General features: G+C 35.0%; 1 protein-coding gene across 1 annotated transcript in view; it reads right to left on the minus strand.

Moving 5' to 3' along the window:
• The window catches only part of RYR3 (ryanodine receptor 3), a 267,401-nt gene that overhangs the window by 143,962 nt on the left and 98,219 nt on the right, over positions 1–25,220 (minus strand). Inside the window, exons 15-27 of the mRNA XM_026076056.1 lie at positions 23,706–23,801; positions 22,885–23,003; positions 20,145–20,278; positions 18,520–18,761; positions 13,311–13,503; positions 9,147–9,363; positions 8,843–8,947; positions 7,165–7,268; positions 6,621–6,704; positions 4,923–5,082; positions 4,266–4,413; positions 2,476–2,681; positions 1,398–1,572 (exon numbers count right to left, since the gene is read on the minus strand). Coding sequence (XP_025931841.1) covers positions 1,398–1,572; positions 2,476–2,681; positions 4,266–4,413; positions 4,923–5,082; positions 6,621–6,704; positions 7,165–7,268; positions 8,843–8,947; positions 9,147–9,363; positions 13,311–13,503; positions 18,520–18,761; positions 20,145–20,278; positions 22,885–23,003; positions 23,706–23,801 — 1,983 coding nt within the window. The remainder of the gene's footprint in view (positions 1–1,397; positions 1,573–2,475; positions 2,682–4,265; positions 4,414–4,922; positions 5,083–6,620; positions 6,705–7,164; positions 7,269–8,842; positions 8,948–9,146; positions 9,364–13,310; positions 13,504–18,519; positions 18,762–20,144; positions 20,279–22,884; positions 23,004–23,705; positions 23,802–25,220) is intronic.

A 25,220-nucleotide genomic window follows, 5' to 3' on the forward strand; every position in this document is an offset into this window, starting at 1 on the left:
TCACTTTGTCCTCCACAGAGAAGAATATAATTAATATAAAATCTGTATGCTCCAATAAGAAAATAAGGGACTACATTTTTCATGTTTGGGGATTTTTCAAGGTGCTTATTATAACCACTTTTGTAACCACTGAAGTTCAGTTCTGTGCATAAGCCCAGCAGGGCTTGAGGAAAATTTACCCATCCTGATTGCCAAACTCCCACTAATTTTGTATTAGAGGATTTAAAAAAAAAAAAAAGTGCCAAATGGCCCCTTTTACAATACATTTTTATGAAGTTAATGTGTAGCACAGTCTGAAAGGTTACATTAGTGAAATATGACTTAAAAGCACTGACAGAGATAGTAGACAGGAACAAACTAGCAGCTTAGGAAACTGAGAACCAAAACTTGTTAGACTTGTAGCCACTGATGATAAGAACAGGAACCTAAAAGTTCCCAAAGGAACTTTCCATAAACTGGAAAATAAAACAGAATTTGAAGAGGGAAGTCAAAAAAAAACCAACAAAACACTAAAGACATCAAGACAATAGTCAAGACAATAGAATATTTCATTTTTAAAAGGAGGAAAGAAAAGCCTTTGGACATCCAGTAATAACTACTGCTGCTGAGGGGAATAAGCATTTGTTTAATACACTTGATTAACAATAAAAGAATTGATTCTTCTRCGAGTAAATGCAAATGACAGATAATGATAAAGTTCCAGAAGTAGCAATGATAATATCTTTGGTTACAGATAAGGAAAGTGAGCAAGAGAGGAGTTCATAAGTAACACAATATAATCCAAACTGATGTTATGAAGACATATAAAAACCTATCTGTAATGTGCTGAAGCTGAGAGCTATATAAAAACCCTGCTAGGCCCACGTCAGCTATGATTTTGCTATTTATCATGCTGATTTCAGATGACAGCCCTTCCTGGTGAAAGAAATAGTTTCATACAGCTTTTTCTAAAAAAGCCACTATTTTTAGCACAGTTCTAGCAGATCCCTTTCACTACTGCCTGCTATAAACAATTTCTGTCATGAACATCAAGTTTTTAGTACAACATATTACATTCACTAGCTAACAACCGTTCTTAATTAGAAAAGACATATGGATTATATTTAAACTTTTCAGCAGAATCATCTGAAAGCAGTGCAGATGGACAACATACAACATCATGGTAAATTTTATCATTACTCCAAGTACAAAATCAGTGGGATGATATTCCTTAGCATTAGAGTTTAACGAGTTCAAAACAAAGAGTACACAGAAGACCAAGAATTAACTCAAAAGAAATCAGCAGGAGCATTATTTCTTATTTCTCAACTCACTAAGCCAGTAGGATAGATTAGGTTTTCTCCTCCCCTCCCCCCCCGATAACCATGTAACTATAAAAAGAAAAAGTATTCAATTACCACTTTCTATTCCAAAGTCAGCAAATGCAAGTTCTGAACCTTTACTCGTTATAAGCAACTCTCCATTCAGAGTAAAGATAATTGACTTGTCATCCAAGTTTATCATGCAACCAACCACATCTCCTGGTTGCCAACATCGTCCAAAGAATCCACTGCCTTGATGCCAGCGTTGCCCCTAAACATAAAAAAAAAATCAAGTAAATAAACACCATGCTGAAATTCAAATATACAACATACATATTTTCAGATAAGAGAGACTTAAAGCTCTAGAGGAAAAAGCTGAAGTAGATATTAATCAGTCAAAACTGGGAATGTTGTACAGACAGATAAAAGTGTCAGGCATAAAACTCTAAATAAGTAAATAAAGCATCTGTAGCAAACAATTTGGTCTCAGTGACCCAATTAAGTAATAACAAGACTCTAATCCTAATTCTTTGCTTTTCTTACATTTTCTCCTTCCAGGATCTCAAACTAACTCACAATATGGCTTTGAGGTAACTTAATTTAATTAGTATCTTATTTCATATATGGAAACTAAAACACCCTGAGTTCCATAACATGCAAACAGCAGTTTGGAGCCTGGATGATAATCAATGTTCCCTGGACTCCAATTCTTATATGCAGTGTCATTATCATCCTTCCTGTCCTTTAGGAGTCAAGCTTGGGAAGAAAGCATGTGCAGAAGGCAGAAAAGAAAGAAAAAGGAAAAGAAATCTGTGGCTCTCTCTTCCAGTCACTGAACAAGCATTTTTTGTGTGTGTGTGTGACTCGCCGTTTATAAAAAAAGGAACAAATTCTAAATTTTGTTCTTGTTTACAAGAGACTTCTTTTTCTCAGTTTGGTATATCTCAGAAAGATGGATCTAAAACAACCCACCTTTGTTGGCATAATTAGAATGCCCAGAACTGAAATGCAGATACTATACAGCACGAAACAGAGCTCAGAGATGCTCTTTATGTGAATCAAAAATATTCCAATAGTTGATCTGAAGGATATAGAGGAAACCTGTATTATAGTTCTCCTCCTAGTTTGTTTATACACAAAAATAATTCAAAAAAAATAATAAAACAGTACTGACTTTGCTTCCTTCAAAAACAAACGCTTGGTCATCCGCTCCCAATTCTATATCAGGCCGACATCCTGGCCTGGCCCAGCCAACACGCATATCTCCACCTGTCACAGCTTCAAATTCAAAATACCACTTTCCAGACTTCACTGCATAAGACTTCTCTACTCTGAAAAAACGAATCTTGTCAATGCTGACTTTTTCCACTGTTTGGTCAGCTGTAAAAATAAACAAATAGAAGAAAAAAAAAAACATTTTTAACTAGATAAGACTAGAAATGCCACTCTTTAGCTTTTCAACTGTTCCCACTGTTTTCTGTCTTTGAAAACAGCCACTACCTACCATTTCATGTTTAAGAACAATACTGTATATTTTTCACTGTATTTATAAAGCAGGATTTGAAACACAGAATCACACTTGTTTTTTTCTCTTATATCAATGAAAGAGCATTGGTATATCCAAAAATTATTCCTATTGTATTATTTTTGAATCAACATTTTGAACACAGGCCCTAAAAACTTTCCCAGCAAGTGTTAGAAACGGAGGGGCAGTAATCAGTATTGAGAGGCTTGCACGTTCTGTAATCAGATGAGTGATTATCCACTATTTAGAATAAACAGACTACAAAGTCTATCACTCAGTGCAGAGCCCCAAACACAAAACTGAATAGAGGAGGAGACCTCAGAAGTTTAAGATTACTACATGCAATAAAATCCAATGCAATAATGCAGTAATACAATACAAAAAAAAAAAATTATACAGTTTACTAAATTTAGAACATTTTAAAAATTACAGAAGCTTTGCTTTTTGTCAAGAAATTATAGTGGTATAGCAAATATGAAGAAAAACTGCTAAACCAATTTCTACTTCTGAATTCAAGAGGAAAAAAGCCTCTTATTCAACTTAGTGCAGGATTGAGCTCTTAAGAAATAGTCAAACAATCTGCAAAAGGTTTTTTTTTTTTTTTCAGTGGGACTCACGTTCTTTATTTTCTTCTTCATTAAATTTAACAAGTACCTGAGAGGTCTGGGATTTTTTTTTTTTTAAAGTACTTCTCTCCCTCCACATTAAAAAGCAGATGCTGTGGAAGTGGAAAAACTGATTCCTGGGAAACTACTGAAAAGATAATACTACAAAAGTTATATATATATATAAAAAAAAAAAAGAACTTGAAGGAAAATTAGCTTCAAACTGTTTCTAATCTATTTCTTACTAATATTAATAAGAAAAATAATATATTTAGTATATTTACTTAAGATTCTGCTAAAAAAAAAAAAAGATCATTAAAGGATATTTACCTTCATTACATTAGAACTACTAATGAATTATCTCTGACAGTTTACACATGCAGTCTAGAAGAACAAGAACGGTAATGTGACACATCTGATTACCTAAAACTAAGAAAGTATTTGGAAAATAAATGTACGTGTATTTCAAGCTTTTCATATACCTCATAAAGAATCAACAAATGCATGAATTGCCTCAGGTAGCTAACTCTAACATCAGAACATTTTAAACAGTGATTTCCAAATGAAAACCAATATGTTCACCCATGGTACAGATTTTCTCCAATCTAAAAGTCAAAGAAATTATAATTATCAAATCATCAACTACAATAAATCTTTTCAAAAAAATATATCTAAGTGATATATAAGTCATTTGCATTCTTCATTCAAGTCCCTTACAAAAAACACACTAGAATTAGTTAATATCTAATATGTTTTCCTTATCTATTTCAGTGTTTTAACTTTTTTCCCAGCATTATGGAAAAAATGGCCATGATTTTTGTTTAGTGTACATACCTATTTCTTGGTCTGGTGGCTCAATACTATAGCCGTAGCCTGCAAATGTCCTAACAGCTTCACGGAGGCTATCTCTGTTTGATTTTTTAGTACGTTCATCTAACAATGCATATGGCACTAAGCGAGGATTACGTTTGTTCTTAAGATCCTAAAAGAAGTGGCAAGAAAGAACAAAAAGAAAATCATGTTTAAATTTCATAAAGATATATATATGAGACAGAGTGAAGGCTGAAATAATGCTAAAAGTTATTACAGGGAAGACACAATATCGACAAAGAACAGTTTTATGAATGCAAAGTAAGTAAAGTACGTTAAAACCAATTGTTAATGATGTTAAAAACCTAAAAACTTAGAAAGAATTAGAGAGAATTATGTCAATATATTCTCATATAAAACAATTTAATATGCTCCTATCAGTTTAGGAGGAAAAATAGTCTGTCTCAGTTACAAATCCTGCAGCTGCAGCAATGCAGGTCTGACAACCCACTCACACTTGCATGATTAAGGCTTTCAACCCCACTCTCCCTGTTCCAAGTTTTCCAGAGTTTCCATGACCTCCAGCATTTATTCTATTATTTAACATTCCCAACTAACGTGCCAGAAAACAAAATCTCACATTCTTCCCTTATCCCAAATTACTCTAAAAACAGTGCCTACCTGCTGAATGCCATAGGTCCATCCTTGTTTTATTCTGTCTTTTGCCCAGACATTATGTGCATTTTCTGCTAGTTTATCAACTAGAAATTCTTGAGAAGGTAACAATTTCACTTCAGAAAGATCAAGAGGGGCAGGTTTATATCCGTTTGACATCACGTAACTGTAAGTCAACAGAGAGTCAAGATACCCCAATGATGATGTTTAAAATTTTCTATGCGGCATTCATAGGGTCGTGTTCACTGTCTCCCCCACATTTCATTCTCCTACTCTCCATTTCTTTGTGAAAATCCACACTGTGTTTGGGCACTGACAGGGACATAAACTGCATATAGCTGGAAGTCTTGTCTTTTGCCTATTGCACAAAGTCTAATTAAATGGAGCTCRGATCCATATGTGGGTCCCTAAATAGCTGTTATGAAAATAACAACATTTTATTAAATGAGTACACTTTAGTATTTGCATTTTAAAGACATCTTTGTTTTAAAGATCTGTGTGATGACCTGTCAAGACATTAAGTATAGGATATGATTGTATTTTAAAATATAACATTTTTGATACAGTAGCCTGTAAAGATTACATGTTATCATTCATTCCAACAGAATTAACCAAAACATATTTTAACCATTGCTCTTCCCACTTTTCCAATGAATAAAAAGTTTAAAAAGTAGTTTAAATATTATTCAGTACTTGCAGTATGAAACCTTGGGAAAGGTTCTTTTTGCCCTTTTAAATCAATGTCATCAAATGGATCAAGATTCCCATTTCCCATATCATAAAAGCATTTATTTTACTACTATTTACTCCCTTTAAAATCCTAACTTTGTTTCTCATGGATAAAGCTGCTTCAAGAAAGTAGACATCTTGCAAGATGATAAACTGATGGGATATGGGAAGAATCTGATTCACTGTTCCTTGTTTCATTAAAGGTCAGCTCTTTAACCTGCCCCAGGAGCACTACAGAATTCCCCACAGACAAGGCTACAGAGATGTGATCCTTGATTCATCTTCACCAGTTTCAGGGTCCTACCGATTACTTCAAGGTCTCTAAACAAAAAAATGTTCAGCTATTTCAGCTCCCCAACTGTGAAATAAAAAACCCCAAAACACAGAGAAGATATTTTATGCAGCAATCTACCCCATGCACATTTCCTAGAAATGCGCACCATTTTAAACAACTGTAAGTTTCTAGATTTTTATTTTTCTTGCTTTTTTTCCTGTAGTACAGGCTGGTTAAAGAAATATATTAGTAATGTCTTTGGCAACATGTACATGCGGAGTAAACTTTTTCGCTGACAGAAGTGAGGGAGAGGTATAAATTGAAAATAAAGTTATGGGAAAAAGGTAAACACTCTTCTAAGTAGATCGGTATACTCTATTTTGCTATGTGATAGAAAAGCACTAAAATATTGCTTCTAATTTTGTAATATCTATTCTAAGATCATGTAACATTTAAGTCACATGCAGTCATATCTGTATGTGGCTATTTGTATCTCCATGAGTCACTCCTTGAGGAGATGTAACGCATCAGTATTAGCAGTCAGCAATCATCATAGGCAAGGTAACGGACCAACCACATGCTAAGTCAGCATTCATATGGGGTTCATTGTAAGTAWTTTTTAAAATAACTTTACAATATTTTTATTTAATTAATACTCTATACTTGCAAACTATATATGATTGTTATCATAAGGTACGTACTTTTTAGGAAGTTTAACTTTTTTAAGATCTTCCTCAGCTGCTGGATTAGTATGAACAATGTGACATCCAAGGGCCAAAAGGGTTCTATCAACACAGAAAAATGGCAGTAATAAGATACAACATTATAGTGCTTGCTGATTTTTCTTTTTCCATTTGTTTCATTTTCATTATAAATATGTTTTCATTACAAATATACCAATGATATTTAAAGTCCAGTAAAGTCATTCAAAATAATGGAATCTCAAAACCCTTCAAAAAATCCCTTCAAAGTGTAAAAAAAAAAAGTACAAATCAGAGTTTTGAAAATTATGCCAGTTTGAGTAAAGCCAACAGGATTTGGTGTTGTTTCCTTATTTGTACCTCTGTAGACACAGATTTCTCCAAAACTCTCTAAATGCATCCCTGGAACTTCTAGTAAAGCCAGTGGAACACACTTTGAACCAGACGTTTTAACTGACTAGCATACTTTTAAATCTCACAACAGAATAAAGTGTTGGAATAAAAAATAAAAAATAAACTCTTTTCTTTTAAATTTAAAACTCACTTTAGGGTTTCTGTTGACATTTGTAGATTATAGTTCTTCTCTGTTTCAGGTAATTTTGAGAATTCCACAAGACAAGGATGATGCCTTTTATTATCATCCCGTATCTGTAGCAAAGTAAGAGAAAAGAACATTTTCCTGACATCAGAATCAGGACAGAATCAGACCAGTATCAACAGAGCAAAAAATGTTTAATTCTTTGCACTAGTAAAGACATTGTAAACAATATCATTTATCTTTGCYAAACAACAGTTATTCATCATTACGCAAATGAACCTTCCCATGATTCATTTATACTGTCCACTCTAAGTATTCCCCCAAAACCAGTAGAATACAGTAAAATTCTGGGTATTTTGTGTTCTGCATAAATAAGCAAAACACAACAAAGCAAGTCTGAAAATTCAATGAACATTTCTACTGAATGTCCGAGTAACAAATGGAGAAAGTTTGTATAATCTGCTCTATTGTAAGCATTCTGATTAAAAAACCTTAAAGAATCATTTGGTAATGTTTTCCAAATTCTACTGAAATAATAGAGCAGCATATTCTTTCTCTGATATCATCCATATAAGTTTGAGTGGGTATCTGAAGCTTAATTTAACAAGCTTTTTCATTCAACATCCAATGTTTCTATCTTGGTGGCAGTTAAGAGTCTAAACACTTCACACTCATGAAAATTGCCAAAGTTCAGAAATATTAGTAAGGTTAAAGCTCAGAATTTCAACAGCAATGACACTTTAGCATATAGTGAGATAGAGCTCCCACTGAGAAAAAAAAGGGGTAAAATAAATCCATAAATAAAAATCGCAGAGGATAAGAAAAGGAAAAAGAGATTCTTCTGAAGGATACGCATGAGGCAATGGTGAGGGACACATGGCACATTGTCCCCATAAAACTGAACTTGAAAAGAAGAAAGGTGAAATCCCCTAACTTCAAGGCAGAACACAACATTTAGAAGTTTACATTGCTAAGGAAAGTTACTAATTCTAGCAGAAATGCTAAGTTACTAATTCTGTTGCCAGAATATAATATACTTAGCCTATCTTTTAACTGTTTCTCATTTCATAAGACCCATTGGACAGAGAATGCCTTGTCATATTCATTTTAAAATGCTGATTAAATGGTCTTACTCTCTTCAAGTTGTTAGGTTCTCTCACATCATATGGGTTCACTATAATGATGAGTTTCAACTGTAACTATATTTAAATAAATAAGTAAAGAACTTTGAAGAATTTTAAAGTTACTGTTACAAAAGTTATCAAACCCAGCCTTGGTTACCAACAGAAGCAGGTTTCCATGCGGAACTTTTCCCTTGGCACCTACATGATCCCCAGCACCACAGTAACCAAACGGCTATTTGTGTGGCTACTCACTATCAGAATGAATTTCAATAGAATTCCAGTTTGATCTAATTAGGAGGTTTCTCAGTGGAGATATTTTTTCAAGTGGTTAATTACTCATAGTGCTAAAATATGTGCCTTATTTATATATGAAATTTGTCTTATAATCACCAGATAGCATTACTGTCTCCTGTTGGCTTAAACAACCATCTCTTAGAAATTTCTTTTCTATCAGGTGTTTATAGGCCACCATTAAATACTCTGTTAAACTTCCAAGTCCAGGTTTTCCAACAGGAGGTTTAACCTGGTATGGGTGTCCAGTCAGGTAATCCAAAACTTACCTTGCCATATGTCCAGCCCAGTTCTATTTTATTCATTCCCCACAGTTCATGGATATTTTCAGCTAGTTTGTCCCTGATCTTTTCGAGATGAAAAGGGAGAGCAATCTAAAAAAAGAGCATAACAATTCCACGAATAAGAAAAGATTCCATCGTAAATCCAAGATCACCTAGTTCAGTTAAATACAGCGCAACACACAAATGATGTATTGCTAAGAAAGGGGGAAAGCTAGCTTAGTCTTTTTATTGCCAATTTAAATTTTGTTAGGACATATTTTACAATCCCATTATCATATATTTAAAATACCTGACTGGTGTCGATCGGACAAGGGATAAAGGAAGCTTGGGACAAGAACTGTGTTGTACCCAGCAAATCCCTCACTCCATCAGAATCTCTCTTATATTCTTTCACTGGTTCCAGTTTCATCATCTCTTTTGGAAGTAAAGCTTCATAACAGGGAGCATAGCCAGCAGGAGGCAGAAATTTAAACTCTCCATGACGTCCACCCAGGAGGAAACGAACTCTGTGCAATTTACAATGAAGAAATTACATTCTCAAATAGTCAGCATATACTAACATGGCAAAAAGTCAATGAGTAATTTATATTTATTGGAATAGCATCTATAAAAATGGTGGTGTATTTCATGCTTTAATAAGCACCTAAAATTTACCAAGCATTAATATTAGCAGATTCTATCAATTAGTATCATAATCAACTACCAACTATTTTTTTGAAAAATTATTTTGGTCAAAACAAAAATAATTATTCAACACAGCTGTGTCCTTTCAAAAATGTATTACTTATTTAAAAATCAAAGGGCTGTAAACTGAGTGATTTTTAATACATTTAAATGATTTGGAAACACAAGACAAGTTTAATTTGGACTGATACTCTAAAAATCCCACAGGGACTACTTATATACCACTTCAAATTGTGAAAACAATCTTCTGGTACACTCATGCAGACAAGAGAACACGAGATGGCACACGAGCATACACTAAAAGCCGAGAATATGGTGAAACTAAAGGCACCATAACCCTACAGAAATCAAGCAAACAAAATTATACCAAATACTGATACCAAATACTACAACTATGAATGAGTTTCAACAGCACAGCTAAAATTCTTAACAAACCCCTAAATTTTTCTGTTTCTCCTGGGATATATATTTTTGGTAGAGATGTAAGGATATATTAGGAAAAACAACAGATGAAAAACTATCCAACTTCATATTTTGATCCTCTTTTAAGCAAAGCCTAGAGGTAAATAGCCACAGAAAACTAAATACAAATGTTATCTCTAGGAAACTGTCCATTCATTTCTTGTGATGGGCTAACCAAAAGAAGTCTATACCACTTTTTACTTACACTTCTAGAAATATCAGAACTATCAGATTAACAAGTTTCATTGACAATAAAAAGACTTTAATAATATATTTCAAGAGAGTAGAAAAAGTAAGATATGCACAAGTTTTCTCAAGTAGGATGTACATATGCACAAATCACATATATATTTGAAATGGTTCCATTTTCACAAGAAATATAAAGATATTGATTTCATTCTTTTAAGCTTACACTTTCTAATCTCATTTTATAAAAAGATTGTTTTAAATATTTGAGTGGACCCAAGGCTGCTACAGCTTTGAAGTTAAAAAAAAAAAAAAAGTGATTTTTATTTTAATAGATCTAGAAGTCTAACTTTCTAAATAGACAAAAGTCAAAAAAAAGTACAGAAAGGAAAAGATACATACAATGCTCCCCCTTGACAACTGTGCCCATGTGAATAGCTCCCTGCTTCCCAGCTTGGTCATTTTTCTGAGTTGCAGCAAATCATTCAGTCTCACCTGCACCTAATGAAGCCTGACTATTTTCTCCCTGCTCCTCACTGCATTATTTAAGACTCCATATAAGCTATATGCTCCTAATTCTGCAGACTCTCTGGCCCTCCACATCATGTTTTTAAAACCTGAATACTCAAAGCAGCTGTGGGTTTTTGTCTCATTTTAAAAGAAATGTCCAGACTTTTTCCTTTTAAAAAACATGTTTTAAATTTGCCTGAACTTTGGAAAGAGCCCTTCTGAAAATCAAATATAAAGCCAGTCAGAAATATGTAAACTTATTGCTTTAGGTTAATTACTATTCTTTTTGCTTCATTTCTGAATTAGGCTGCACATACTTTCATTAAAAGCACTCTTGCTAATCTAGGTAACTGTGACTACCATTGTAGCAACTACATTTAGTTTTCCTAGCTTGAATGCCAAGACTATGTTAAATAGTTAACGCTTTTCTTTTGCTTACTACAAAGTCTGTCTGTGAAAGACAGAGCCCCATGGTAACTGTATTTAACATATCACGTTTTTAATAACTAAAAGCACCAGACACTTACCTTTAAGATGTTGACTTTTCATGTTCACATTTCCTAAAAACAGTTCAACTACAAAAATGTGTTGAACAGCTGATTCAAACTTAGTCTCACATTTTATTTCTCTACCTCTGCCTTCACACAGCTTTAAAGAGAGGTTAAAAAATCTGAATACAAGGGAAGAAAATGAATTCTCAATACAGAGTTGCTGTTTAAATTCCCTGATTATTTGAATAGCCATAATGTAGTACTACAGGCAGAGCTCATAGCACCATTTGTAGAGGGAGAAAAAAAAAAAAAGGATAGATGGAGAGAAAAGGAGTAAATTGAGAGAAAATGCCTAAGGTAAAAGCAGAATGAGGGACAGTGTGGGCAAGCAGATGCTAACAAGCGTTCAGAGCAGAAAAACTGGCATTGGAACAACAAAGCAGACCAGGAATCAGACACCAAGAGAGGCCACAAAAACCAGAGGAATGGATAAGGCACAAGAACAGCAGGAACATAAGAGTCTGGGCCCAGTGGAGAACACTTTCCTCCACAGCTGCACTCAGGTTTCTGATGCAAAAACATTTCTCCAACATAAACAGACGCAGAAGACAACATATAACCTATTATTGCTATCAGCTAGTGCTAACTAGAAGGATTGATATTCCCACAAAATTCACAAAAAACATCAAATAAGAACAAAGAAAAATCATCATACCAGTTGAGACAGATTTCTTAAGGAAAAAAAGTAACTACCATTTTCAGAAGGTCTTGTCCTAATGCAGCTACATATTAGGGTCACTTTCAGAGCAAAAAATGAAAATCGATCAATTATTAGCCCCTTCATAGGTCTCCTTTATTCTGTTTGGTCTTTGTTTATTCTCACCTGAGAGTTTCTCTTCATCATGAGATGATCAAAATATTTATGTATTGATCTCAGAAAGGAAAGCCCATAGATGTTAGTTTTCAGATTACTTTACCTCAGAGACACCAATCGTTTTTCTTCCTCATTACTAGTTGTGTGAATTATTTATAATGTGATCTTTCTTTCCATTATGAAACCTATACTGTACACTCTGTCTATTCTGGCTATACTGAAGCCACCATCCAAGATCACAAGGTATAAGAAAAACCCTCCTTTAAATAAAAGTAAGCCAGCCCTTTGAATTTTTTCCTTCCTTCACCACAAACTCTCTGCCTCTCCTGATTATTCTTTCTAAGTTTGGACGTTTATGGCAGATATTAGAATTTAGACCATTTGCATTCTAGCTGAGTGAAAAATCTTCATAGCTTGTCTGTATTTTACACAGAAATCATACTCAGTCTACAAAAACAGAAAAATCCCAAACTTTCTTGCTGAAGAATTCTCCTTAAGTTTTTCCATCCTACAGGTGTTGCCACTCAACATCAGCAATAAAGATGCTGCAGGTGAATCGAATGGAAATTGGTCTTGTAATGACAACAGTGCAAGCTAGTCTGTTGTTGTTGTGTTGGCTTTGTAATGTTAACAGATGCATTTTGGCTATTTAAGTAGTGTGACATTTATAAAACATTTTCTGAACAAAGTAAAGGTAAGATAACATTGGAAGCCTGACAATTGTAAGCTCAAATTTTATCATTTTAGCTTTAAAAAAAAAAAAAGTAAAGAATGGGTAACATCAGTAACAAGATTCCCAAACTGCTTCTCATCATTGCTTCAAGTTCCCTACTATGATTAGGGTATTCAGTCTCCACAATGATTTAGTTTTTTTACATCCTGCTGAGACTGCCAGTGAGAATTTTAATTAGTGCCAAATGTGGTGCTATGTTTCTGATATACACTTTTTTCACTGATAATTGGATTGAGACCAAATTAATTTCCCCTAGGTCACCAGATACCCATCAAATAATAATTTTCAGATATTGTGACTTGGTCAAATCACTGGGCTTACATTTCACCTTTAGATGAAGTGCTCCCTAAACAAATTAATACTTTTCTGCCTGCTTCCTCCCTCCCACCTGAGGGTTGAGCAGAAGCAAAGCAACAGAATATATACAATAAATTGTACATAAAATCAGGCAATATTCTGTGTGACAAAAAAAGCATAGAAAACAACATTAAAATGAAGAGACATAGTACTTACTTTACACCTGCTGATAAGCTTACAACAGGAAAGAAAAACCCTTCTGTACTGAAGTTCTCAAACATTCCTTGTACAGGCTGTCCATTAATGCGGAATGAAATGCTGGGCACACCTAAATCCAAGCAGCAGCTAACCACATCATCAGATGCCAACAAATGCTGATTGACAGATGCTACAGCTCTGGGCACTCGACCTAAGGAGAAAGTAATCGGAAGCTTTAAACAAACTCTCCAGGTTTAACAATGAAATAATAAATATATTTCCTCAAAAACACCATCAAGTTTTTGTTCTCAGTCACAAAAACATGATCTTGTCTTCACTTGGCTTTGTGAATCGTTTTGCTCTCAGAAACACAAAATGAGTTAACATTCTTCAAACTGATATGTGGCAGAACAGTGCATGAACTGAGCAAATCACTTGAGACCTGATGCTGTTCACAAGACAGAACATGCTGAGCTGAAATAATGTGAGCTCACACTGTAGCCTGATACAAGAGTACTCAAGCATAGCAAATGATGTTCCTCTGCCTTGATAAAGTTAATAGTGATATACCCAATCATTTGTTTCTTTAGCTATTTGTGAAATTTCAGGTTTTCATATGCATCATAACTAATTCCACTTATGGATGGATCAGAAAGGTACAAGACTTCCAACAGTAACCATGCGCACAGAATTCAACAGATCAGACCTGTAAAACCTCATGCTTGAGTGTAGTAGCCAAACACATGCCTTCCTTTGCCCCCCCCCCCCCCAATTGATTACCATGCATTGGGAATTTATTTGAACCTTCACCTGAAGGTCTAGCACCAAGTACTACCAAAGACAGGAAGGACCACACACTTGATTCAGTGCAGCACTTACTGTTTAACCTGTATCAATACACCTGTGAACATGACAAATAGCTGCAGAATCAACCTAGCTGGAAAGCAACATCCCTAGCAAAAAATTAGTTTATGAAACGAGTACTCTGTTTCTGTTGGTATACTGATAAAGTCATTTAACTAAGTATCTTTTGAACAGCATGACAAGTGCAAAGTACATGGGGAAAGACAAACATGCTGTTCATGTCACACCCACTGACAAAGTCCAGTGCAGTCAGATGACTCAGTCCTCTGAAGGAGAACAGGAGAAGAGGATACTGGACCTGGGATTATAGCTGATATCCAGGTTTACAGTAATAAATACCAGGAGGCAAAATGGTATACCGCGTTTTCAAAAAATGGATCAAAACCTTCACAGACCAAGTTTTCTTTAATTCTATCAAATACAGCCTCAGACTAAACAGGAGGAGCCTGGAATCCTCCAGTCAGGAAGGTGGAACCTCAAAGCCATGCACAGGACACAGCAATTGTCACTGGAGAGAGCAGTAACAATTAACAGGAGAGAACAGTATCTGTAGTTATTTATCTACATCCATTCACAGATAACTGCAACTGTTCAATCCCACTTGAGTACCTGGGCATATTTTTAACCAGGGAATATCTTTTCAGAATTCCTTTCAAAAATGTTTCCCTTGGAAACATTCTACGTTAATTGTAAGGCAAGTCTAATTAACTGGTTAAGTACTATTCCAAAATTATAGTCTTTGGGACTATAATTTCAGGGCAGTTTAAATTCATTTAATTTTCCCTTACCGCAGGAGAAGAGATTTAAGAAGACCTTCCTAATGGAAGGTTCCTAACAGAACCTTCTGTGGTTCCATTATTATTTAATTTTGTGTCAATGATTTATGAAACCATTCCTAATGAAGTATATTACAGATGCCTCCCAGCCTACTCCCCAAAATCATTATTTCTACCTTCTGAGAATTGTTCACCAGGGCTACAAAACAAAGTTGATTTATGTGTACAAAATATACATATATAGATATTTTTTAGACACAAAATCCCTTGCTAGAACAGTGTTAATATAATTGAATAGTCAAACACTGCCACATTATGAAGTGTAAAAATTAAGATGAGAAAATCTAATTTAGTATTTTTATGTATATGATTTATAATATAACAATTTTTAACTTTCATCCTAACAAGCACCATTCACTGTATGCAAGAGAGATCTGGCAGGAAAAGTAGTATGCTACCTCGTAATTAAAGATTGTACCATAGTATGCACACAAAAGGGCTGAAATAAATTCACAAAAAAACCTTAATGTCTTTTTCCCCCACACTTCTGAATGGTTGATTTTACAACCTTACTTTTTATAACACTATTCTGCGTAAGATATCTTAGTTCTTAAAATTCCAGACTGAACAAAATTCAGTCATATGCTGCTATAAGTGTACTCACATGATTTATCAGCAAAACTAATACTGGTATCAACAAAAGCTCTATTGCATTTACCTCTCACTTGTGAATTAATGGTACAAATGCAGCAATATTAGAATATTGTTACTTATATGGATCAGCACTATATAAAAGAGAATAAATCAGTTTGCCAGTATGTTTCACAGGCACTTTCTAGCAGAAGATGCATGAATCTCAGGTATCCTAATTCCAATCCAAGCCCTGGAAGAGGAAGTACCTAGTTCCTTTGGATCTATGTCCTCCCATCTGCCCTTCCCTATTTCTAGTTCCTTGGTCTAGTTTTCCTCATTTAACCACATGTCACTGCCTTGACTTTTCCTCCCAGGTCCTGCCTACCTTTGCTATAGATACTCTCATTTTCCGTAGTGGACCAACACACTTACTCCCTACTTTCAGCTTCTTTCCCCTCAGCTTTCACTGCTTTGTGTTCCCCCAGATCTCATCTCCAATTGATTTCTCCTCCACCAAGCAATCTCAGTGACCTTCTGAGCTCCCGGTGCCAGTCTTTCCAGCCTAAGCCTGCCCCAGCTTCCGCTACTCAGACCCCTTCTTAAGTTCATCAACCTAATCTCTTCAAACCTTTCCTCCAGTGACATAATTTCTCAGTCTCCATGAAATGCATAACCCCCACCAGGCCCATTTTCCTTCACCATACAAGCCTTCAGTTGTTTTTCCTTTCTACATCATCCTCATTTGCATCCCATCAGCCCCAAACAGTAGAGGGCACCAAACATACAAGGCAGTTGCTTCCAACTAAGATGCTCAGACCTTGATCTCTCTGGACTAGCTTCCTGCCATACAGACTGTTTTCATACAGAAAGTCCTGCTCAGGCCAAAACTGAAACATACTCATGGAACTCTGAGGAACAAAACTGCTAAAATTAAGAAAGGTCTACAGAGCATGCCTGTACCAAACTTCTTTCAAAGGCTTGAACAAATTTAAAAAGCCATTTCAGGAAACACAGAAAGCTAAATTCCAGGTAAAAAGGCYACTTCCCAACAAAATGTTACATTCCCAAGAAAAGTTTGCCAGAATTTTCTAGCATTGGAAAACTATATATATATAACCATATCTCATTCTTGGAAATTAATTCATCTTTCAAATCAAATTTATCTTGAGGCAGATACACAGACTGTAAACTGCTCTCAAACAATGTAAGGTTACCAAAGTTATAAGAAACAAATAATATAATCTTAGACAATACTAATACAAACAATGTCAATAAAAGGTGATCCTCCAGTTTCATTCATATAGAAAGTGTTATTAAGAATATAGATGAAAGATCTTCATCAATTAAGGTACATTGTTACAGATTTTAGATACAATACTTACTTGCCAGAGGTCTTACTCTGTTTTATTTATCTAAGTAGAATACAATCTTCCAGAAATTCTAGCAGCTGTTTCTCTGACTTTCTGCTGCTTTTCCTTATCCTTTCATCACATACTGATAGTTTGATTCAGAATACTATTCTGAACAGCAGGTGATATAATTAAGGGTATATAACTCATTACTTAAATATTTTCTTATTTTACAATCTTATGCATTATTTCTTTTCTGAAATATTATTTACTCAGAAAGTACTTTTAAGAACTTTAAGAAAGCAAAAATGACAACCATCAACATTTCTTGTGTTGCCATTTGATCCTTACAATTAGCCAACAGCACTCTGCTGGTTGTTTCTATAAGAAAACACAGTGATGTGGTCAATGTGTATTCTGCTGTGAGAAACCTGTTTGTTTACAAAAAGTATGCTCTAATTCCATTTCCTCGGATTTGGTGTTGGGCATCAGGGGACCACAAAAAAAGACTTGCTCATGCTTCCAAAGTCTGCTTTCCAGCTACTTATACACCCCAGACAACTCTGAACAATCCCTCTCCAAAACATCCTGATCATTATCGTCATCAATTTTCTATTTTCTCTCAGTGCTTACTCTTTTAACACACATAATAGTACTAACATTAGTTGAACCGCAACATTTCAGAACAGCCTTCCTGTAAACTCCTTCTATTCTGTCAGAGCTTTTAAATCTTCATAACTGCATGGGTAGTGGCTTCTACTATTTCAGTTAACTTACCCCACTCGCATCTTCCTTTAGCCTCAACAAAGTATAGCTAATGAGACCACAACTTTAATGTCACTGATCTATAGCCAACCATGTATTTTGTATTTCCTGGCAACCATTAACTCTCTCCTTCATAAACTGCAAGTTTAACTACTTCACTGCACTGCAAAGCGAGAGTCTCCTAGATTACTAAACACATTAAGAAGCGTTCCTAGTAAAACTGTATTTTTTCTAAGCCTACTTTAGATAGCAAGGTATTTGATGAATATTTTTTTCAAACAGCATAGCAACTTCAGGTTTTCAGTTTGATCTTGCCACCACAGAAATTTGTTCTAACAACAACAAAAGTTCTCAAAACAGTGCAGCAATTCTTATTTTAAATTGCTCAAATTATCTTTTATGATTAAATCTACTAAAATCTCTATTCAATTTATCAAACATCAGTAGATGTAAGGATAACAATAATGTCATTTAACTGTACAAACAAATTAGAAGAATACTGCATTATATAGATCCATATACAACGAAGTTGTCCGAGATCACTACGTCCATTAATCTTGGACAGATACACTTAAGTCAATATTGATCTAGATCTGCAAGCAAAACTCACCCTGAAAATGCCATCAAAAACATGAAAATAAAAACTATTTGCTAAACAGCCTTTTGGGCATAATTCAATATTGGTTAAAATTTCAGGGAAGAAATCCCATGTGAAATTCTGAATAACTCCATTGAGTTTAGAATGCAGCTCAACATAAATTAACATGCAATATGTGTAGAAAAGGTAAAGGTAGATAACTGCTGAAGACAAGAATAAAAGGAACACAACAAAGTACTCACCAGACCACAGATGAAGGCCATCAAAACCATAGGAGTATAGGTCATCACCAACACCATTGCCTCCCCATCCTTCTCCACCACCAGGATAAGGGGCATAACCTGATGTAGAGGCCCATCCAACCCGTAAATGGGTGGGTTCTGCCGTCAAGAATGGATCAACCTGATCAATTATTAATTCAAAGTACCACTTCTTATATTGTGCAGAGCCCTCAGCAACACCCAAAAAAATGTTTGGCCTTATGCTAAAAAAGAAAATGTAAGCCAGTTAGTGTAAAACATATAATGTAACATATGTGTTATATTGCTCTATACTGTTCCATTTCACTTTGCAAATATGATACAAGCGTAGATGTCCACATTTCACTTTTAATCTTTGATTTAATATAGCGACCCATTTTATGACTTTAGAGAGCAACTTTAGAATTATCCAATTATTAAATGGAAAAAGCAGCTTGCATTTTTCCATTTAATGTCAGAACACATCTTAGTATCACAAAAAGTTCTCTAAACAATGCCATCAAGGACAAAGTCCTGTACCTGGGATTTTCTACCTCCTCCACTGGTAGAGACTGGGGACTGATTGGTTGGATAGCAACTCTGGACTGCACTGTCAGCAGTTCACCCTGGCAGTGATGAAGGCTAATAGCATAGCTAGGCTGCATTAACAGGAGTGTAGCCAGCAGCTTGAGGGATTTCATTATTCCCCTTTACTCAGCACTCAGTAGACCACATCTAGAATACTATATCCAGTTTCAAGCACCCCAACACAAGAAGGATATTGATAAACTTGAGTGAGTCAGGTGGAGGGCTACTAACATGGTCAGGGAGGTGGAGCACAAGACCTGTTAGCAGAGGCTCAGGAAACTGGTCTTTCTCAGCCAGGAGAAGAGGGCTTAGGGGGAATGTAATTGCGGCAGCAGTACTTAAGAAGTTGTGCAGAAAATGGAGATGCATGGCAGAAGAATGAGATGCAACGGTCGTAAACTGAAACAGGGGAGGTTTTGACTGAAAGTAAGAAAAAAAATCACTATAAAGTATTGTAACAAGTTGCGTAAAGAGATTAGGGAACTTCTGTTCTTGGAGGTTTTCAAGACCCAACTTAAGAAAGTCCTAGGCAACTAGGGCCTAGGTCTGAATTCAGTGTTGATCCTGCCTAGAACAGGATGTTGAACCAGAAACCTCCTGAGGTGTCTTCTAATCTGTATTATTCTATGATCAAAATCAGCATGGAGACCAGGATATAAAACTAAGAGCAAAGATCCCTATACCTCAAAATTTAGGCCAGAAGTCATTAATAGAACTAGACCTGTGACTCAAAAAAAACATGAAAAAACAAGGAATACCAATTTTGTCTTAATTATAATAAATCAACAGTATTGTTACTTTCACCTGTATGAACTTTTTAATTAACAATTCCTATTCAAGCCCAGTTTCCAGAATAATTGTCATCTTGCTAATAATACCGGATTTTTAAAAAGTTAATACTTAAGCATTTCCTTAAAAGTCAGTGTCTGTCTAGAAAACTATGGAACATCTCTCAGGTTACAGTATCTCTCAGTTACATTAAGTACTATAGACATATCAGTTCAGTTTTTCTAATATAACTATAAAACAAGTCACAATACCTTGTCACATCATTAATCAAACGTGTTTGCAGGAGTAAGTCTCTTCTAGGCAGTAGATTGTCACAGATCAAATTCTGATTGGCACGAACTGCAACTTCATTACAGAGACAGAGAGAGCAAAGCACATCAAGAACCTGAAAAAAGGTCAGAAGTCAGGCAAGCTTTTTATATGCATACAGTAATTCAGTTGTTAATTTAATTTACGTTCAGAAGAGACACAAAGCATTGGTACTGTTTCTAAATACTTTTCCATAGACATGGACCGAATGTAGTCTGTATTACTGACAGTGAATATTCAGCATTAGTGGAACATACAATTCACAACACAGGGTTTGCAAAATGCCTCAAATAACCTTCCTTTGAGCTTTTTTATTCTCATGTCTACTAGAAAAAAGGAATGCTAAAGCAGCCGTATGGCAACTCTTTACAATAGCTCTTTCATCAAATCTCATTACAAATTTGAAACATAAAATGAAATTTGTTGAGAAATTTGCTGTGGCCCAAAGAACTTCCCAAGCAAAATTAGTGGACAAACCTCAGTTGCAATTCTCAGGCTGTTTATGAATCTGTTCTGAAATCATGATTTCAATGAAATAATCCATATATATATAAAATGAAAAACATTTAAAAGAATTTATTGTAAAGCCAAACAGAGTTTCAGAAAGATCTAATTCTAAAATTTCAGCTTTCTTTTTTTGGTCACAGTCTGAAAAGTTAAAGAGTTTGATATAATTCTCCCACAAATTACTGTTTAGGGTACAGTTCTGAGCAAAAGGTTTTGGAAGAGAGAACACAGTAACATGTTGTTGTCTAATGCTGAGGGACAAAGTTTCTCACTTTTTCAAAAACTGAATCCTTTCCCTGACTTCACTACCTATTGTTTCAATTCATATTTAATTCAAAAAATATGTAAATAAAGAAGGATTCTTTTTTTTTTACATTATTTTGTCTATATATTGAAATGTATATTCCCAGAGAAACTTAAAGATGTGTTTGGTCTCTGACATGCAAGCGTGGAGCAAAGAGCCTGTATGGTCTAAATTGTTACAGACCATCTCCAAGACAAAGCACCATCTTCCCACTGTTTACCACCATTTTGGAACTGTTGTCCAACTCAAGAAACAGCAGAACAGAATATTTATCTCAACCATTTCTATTTACTGTCCAGTGTATTAGCACAAACCCACACTCCACAGCAGCTAGTATATTGTGAACTCCACCATATCTCAGCCCCTCCACTTTTCCTTTGACCACCTCTGGAATAGGGCAGAAACCTCTAGCAGAAGGACAGAGGCAATAACTCAAATAATCGCAGCAAAACTGACCAGTACTCAGCTCTCTTACTAACGTTCATGAGAATCAACAACTCGGTATTTACACAGAAACTTTTAAAATAATGTCTATGCACACAGTGATCATACTTCTCACACAAGGCTTTTTGTTTTTTTCTAAAAAAACCCCACAATATTTTTAAAGACAATTTTGGATTAATAATACTACTGTTATTTCCTAAATCACAACAGAATTTCTGATCTGGCAGGAAAACAAGATACTGTGTTTCCAGAGTTACAAATAAATTACTTCATTACTTATTGGTGCTAAGTCAAAGACATTACAGAGGGAAAAGCACAAATCTGTTACCCAGCATCATTCTTCTCCTGCATACAATTTTTTTTCTTTTCCACTTTAAGCTCTCATTATGTCTATATAAAAAGATGTTCCAGCTGAAAGGTTCTCTCTTCAAGAGACTTGCAGAGCACAAACAATTTTCCTAAAAGCTAAATATAGTAAGCTAAACTTACCGCTGTAAGTTCAATTTTTTATTATGCCTACTTACATTAGTTCCTACTACTTAATTATCCTTAAAAATACATTTCTCCTTTTTCATATTGGTAGTTGGTTAGACTCTCCTTACATTCTTTCCTTGTAAATCAGTAATTTCAACTCACTAAACATTTCTTCTGTTCCTCTTCCAGTTTATCAGTGTCTTTCAAAATAAGGTTCCAGCTGAGGAAGCAAACTGACATCAAACATCCCACATGAAACTACACCCTCCTGCGTAGTCTGACGTCATCCTCACTGCAGCCAGAAGCTGTGTTCACTTTTTCTTCTGCCATAAATTGATGCCTAGCTTAATGTGCCTTGCACATCGATGTCTAACTTAATTTCCAACATTATTTCTAAGTCTCTTTGGTGTAACTTTTCCAGTTTTCTTCCTTCTTACTAACACCTGAGTTTTCAGATATTCAGACTTTTTTCCCCCCTCAAATTTCCATTTTATTTTGCTGTTTTCTGCTACTATTACTATAATTGGAGTCAGGAATGACTTCAGAGAATTTAGTTCTATCTGTCTGGAGATAAAGAAATGGTGGTTCACTATTTCTGCAGAACTCTGGATCAATAAGGTGCAAGGTACTCTGTCCAGGTTTTTACAGTCAGCAAATAGAGTATTTCACTGTTTCAGCATGCAAAACAATAGGTACAACCCTTCTGATGAGTTATCAGTATTTCTTAACTTGCTATCTTCTTGTCATGCATATCTTGCTGTATTTGAAACAGAAAAGCAATTATACATTACACATTAATTTTTGATCTCAACAAAGCAATTTTTCAGACATACTTCAATGTTATTTTATTCCTTTAAGGGTACTAGTATCATATGCTTCCATGCAGAGAATTCCATGTTTTTTTCATAAATTACTGAAAGATTATCAATACATCCTTATTTTTACAAACATACCTTGTAATTGCGCCCGTGTTTATCCAACAATGAGATAATAGATTTGATATGTTCCTCAGCTATTACATTTAAAGCTTCTGGGCTTTCAATCAAGATGCAGTGCAACACTTCCAAAATACCTGTATGAAGATCACAGAAATAATGTTGTCATGAAATAATCTGCAGAACTGAACACAGTCTAAAAGCTTAGTAAATAACACAGCATCTCAAGAGATAGTCTTTTCTAATTCTATTAAATGTCTCAAGCCTAAAAAGAGAATGAAAACACTTTTAAAGAGTGTTGATATGACTATGATGTGAACTGCATTAGACTTAAATGCATTATGAAGCTGTTAATTTCTGTTTTTTTGATAATAGACACAATTTAAAAAGCATTTGTGAAGACGGCAAGTTTAGTTCCTCTTCAATGAGATACAGTTTTTAGTAGGGAGCATTGTGTGGTGTTTTGACCTTTTGTTGAGCATCTCATAGTGCAAAAAATGCCTTTATAAGTATTATTTGTAGTTCTGCCCACCACCTACTCCTGTGCTATTTGATAGCAATGGAACAATATTGTTGATACTGTCTGACCCAATTAATTATTTTACTGAAGTCATCTGCAACAATGATTGGATGTGAAATTGCACATACCAAATGTATGAAAACAAAAAATGACAAGAAAAAAATTGTTTTAAAGTAATTTATTTGGTTAAAAAAGAATCATGCACAATGTGTATTTTCTGATGCATGCTTTTTTTAAGCTAAGCTGCTGGCATGTATGATGTAAGATAGTTATGTACGATGTATTGATAGCTAGTTTACATTTATAAAGTGAGCCTCACCTGAGGAAGATTCTAATCTGTCCAATTTACTTATTAACCAATCAAGGTTACTGGAGAACTGAGTACAATTGTTTCTGTTGCCACGAATGAGAGCAGCTGAAAGAAAAACAGAAGGTATAATTTTATAACACTAGATTTTTTCAATCACCAATGTTAATCATGCATATTTTAACATAATTTTATAATAACTAAATAAAAATAATAAATCCTCTTTTTTGTCCATGAGCCAAATAAACTTTATCTATTTATAAGAGGTCACTATATAGATTTTATTTGAACTGTTTAAACTCAAGAAATTAGAAAGGGAATCTGGGGGTTTTGTAATTGTTTTTTCAATTTAAATTTTACCCAGCTCAGAGATCATATTTGTTACCATTTGATATTTGTTTGGTCGCTAATACAAAAAGCATTCAAGACCAAGCACAATTTAGAATTAGTGTATTGATATTTAATGTTTCTCAGACAGTCAGTTTCTTCATGTATCTGCAGAAGGCTACACACAGGGCAGCGCCTCCACCAAAGTGTTAAAAGGGAAGATCTACTGTATGTACAGAGTAGGTCTACTGACAGATTTATAAATATGCATTGCATATATGCATGTATGATGTAAGCCTTCTGGAGTGGCTTTAGGAAAGAGATTGGGAAGAAAGGGCTGTCATTATCAAGGTAATTCATTCAGCATTCTTTTAATGAGATTCACATAGAACGCACATTGTCCTTTCAAGAACAGCAGCACTTAACCAATATTCCCAAGTGCCTCACCCTCATTACGTCATTCGCAGCCTATCCTACAGCAGGAAAAGCGCCAGCATATTTCTTGAAAAGATGGCAGTTATGAACAGAATACTGCCAATAAAAACCACTCATATATATTCCTTGTATGCTCTTAACTGTACACAGATACAGAGGATCACAAAGAACAAGTCACTCATAAGATGATTCATTCTGGTGGACCACATATAGTCTCAGTTTATAGGGTGAACTTCAGGCTTATTGTTGGGGCACTATCCTGGGAGTTCCTATTCCAAACACTGTTTAACATAAAAAACATACTAAATTGTAGGGTTTTCTAGTTTCTGATCCTTTTTCCTACCACTAGCCTGTGCTTCCTGCAATTCCAGCTTCAACAAAAGAGACAGATTGACTCCACTCTGCCTAACCAAATGTGAAACATAGTCATCTCTTAGAAGATGAAAATACTAGCTTAGAAAGTGGACTTTGTGAGAAAATGTGCCAACCACTAGAATATTATATAAAAGATGGGCTATCTTCCAGCATTTTAAAGAGAAGAAGAAATCCTGTTCAGTTCTTTGAATAGTTGTAGATGCCCACCCTCAGGAGTTGGTGCTCAGGGTTACAAGCTAGATAGAAATGCTTCACCTGAGTTCCAGAACCTTGGAAATGAGTACATCCCACTGAACAGCTCTTGCCCCCCAATTCAGTATGAAAACTTTTTGGTCTGCCTTTCAGAGACACAGTCTATAGTCTCCCTAAGGCACTGCAGGGTGAACACAG

This window comes from Apteryx rowi, unplaced genomic scaffold (assembly GCF_003343035.1).
Source record: "Apteryx rowi isolate R43461 unplaced genomic scaffold, aptRow1 scaffold_424, whole genome shotgun sequence".
NCBI lineage: Eukaryota > Metazoa > Chordata > Aves > Apterygiformes > Apterygidae > Apteryx > Apteryx rowi.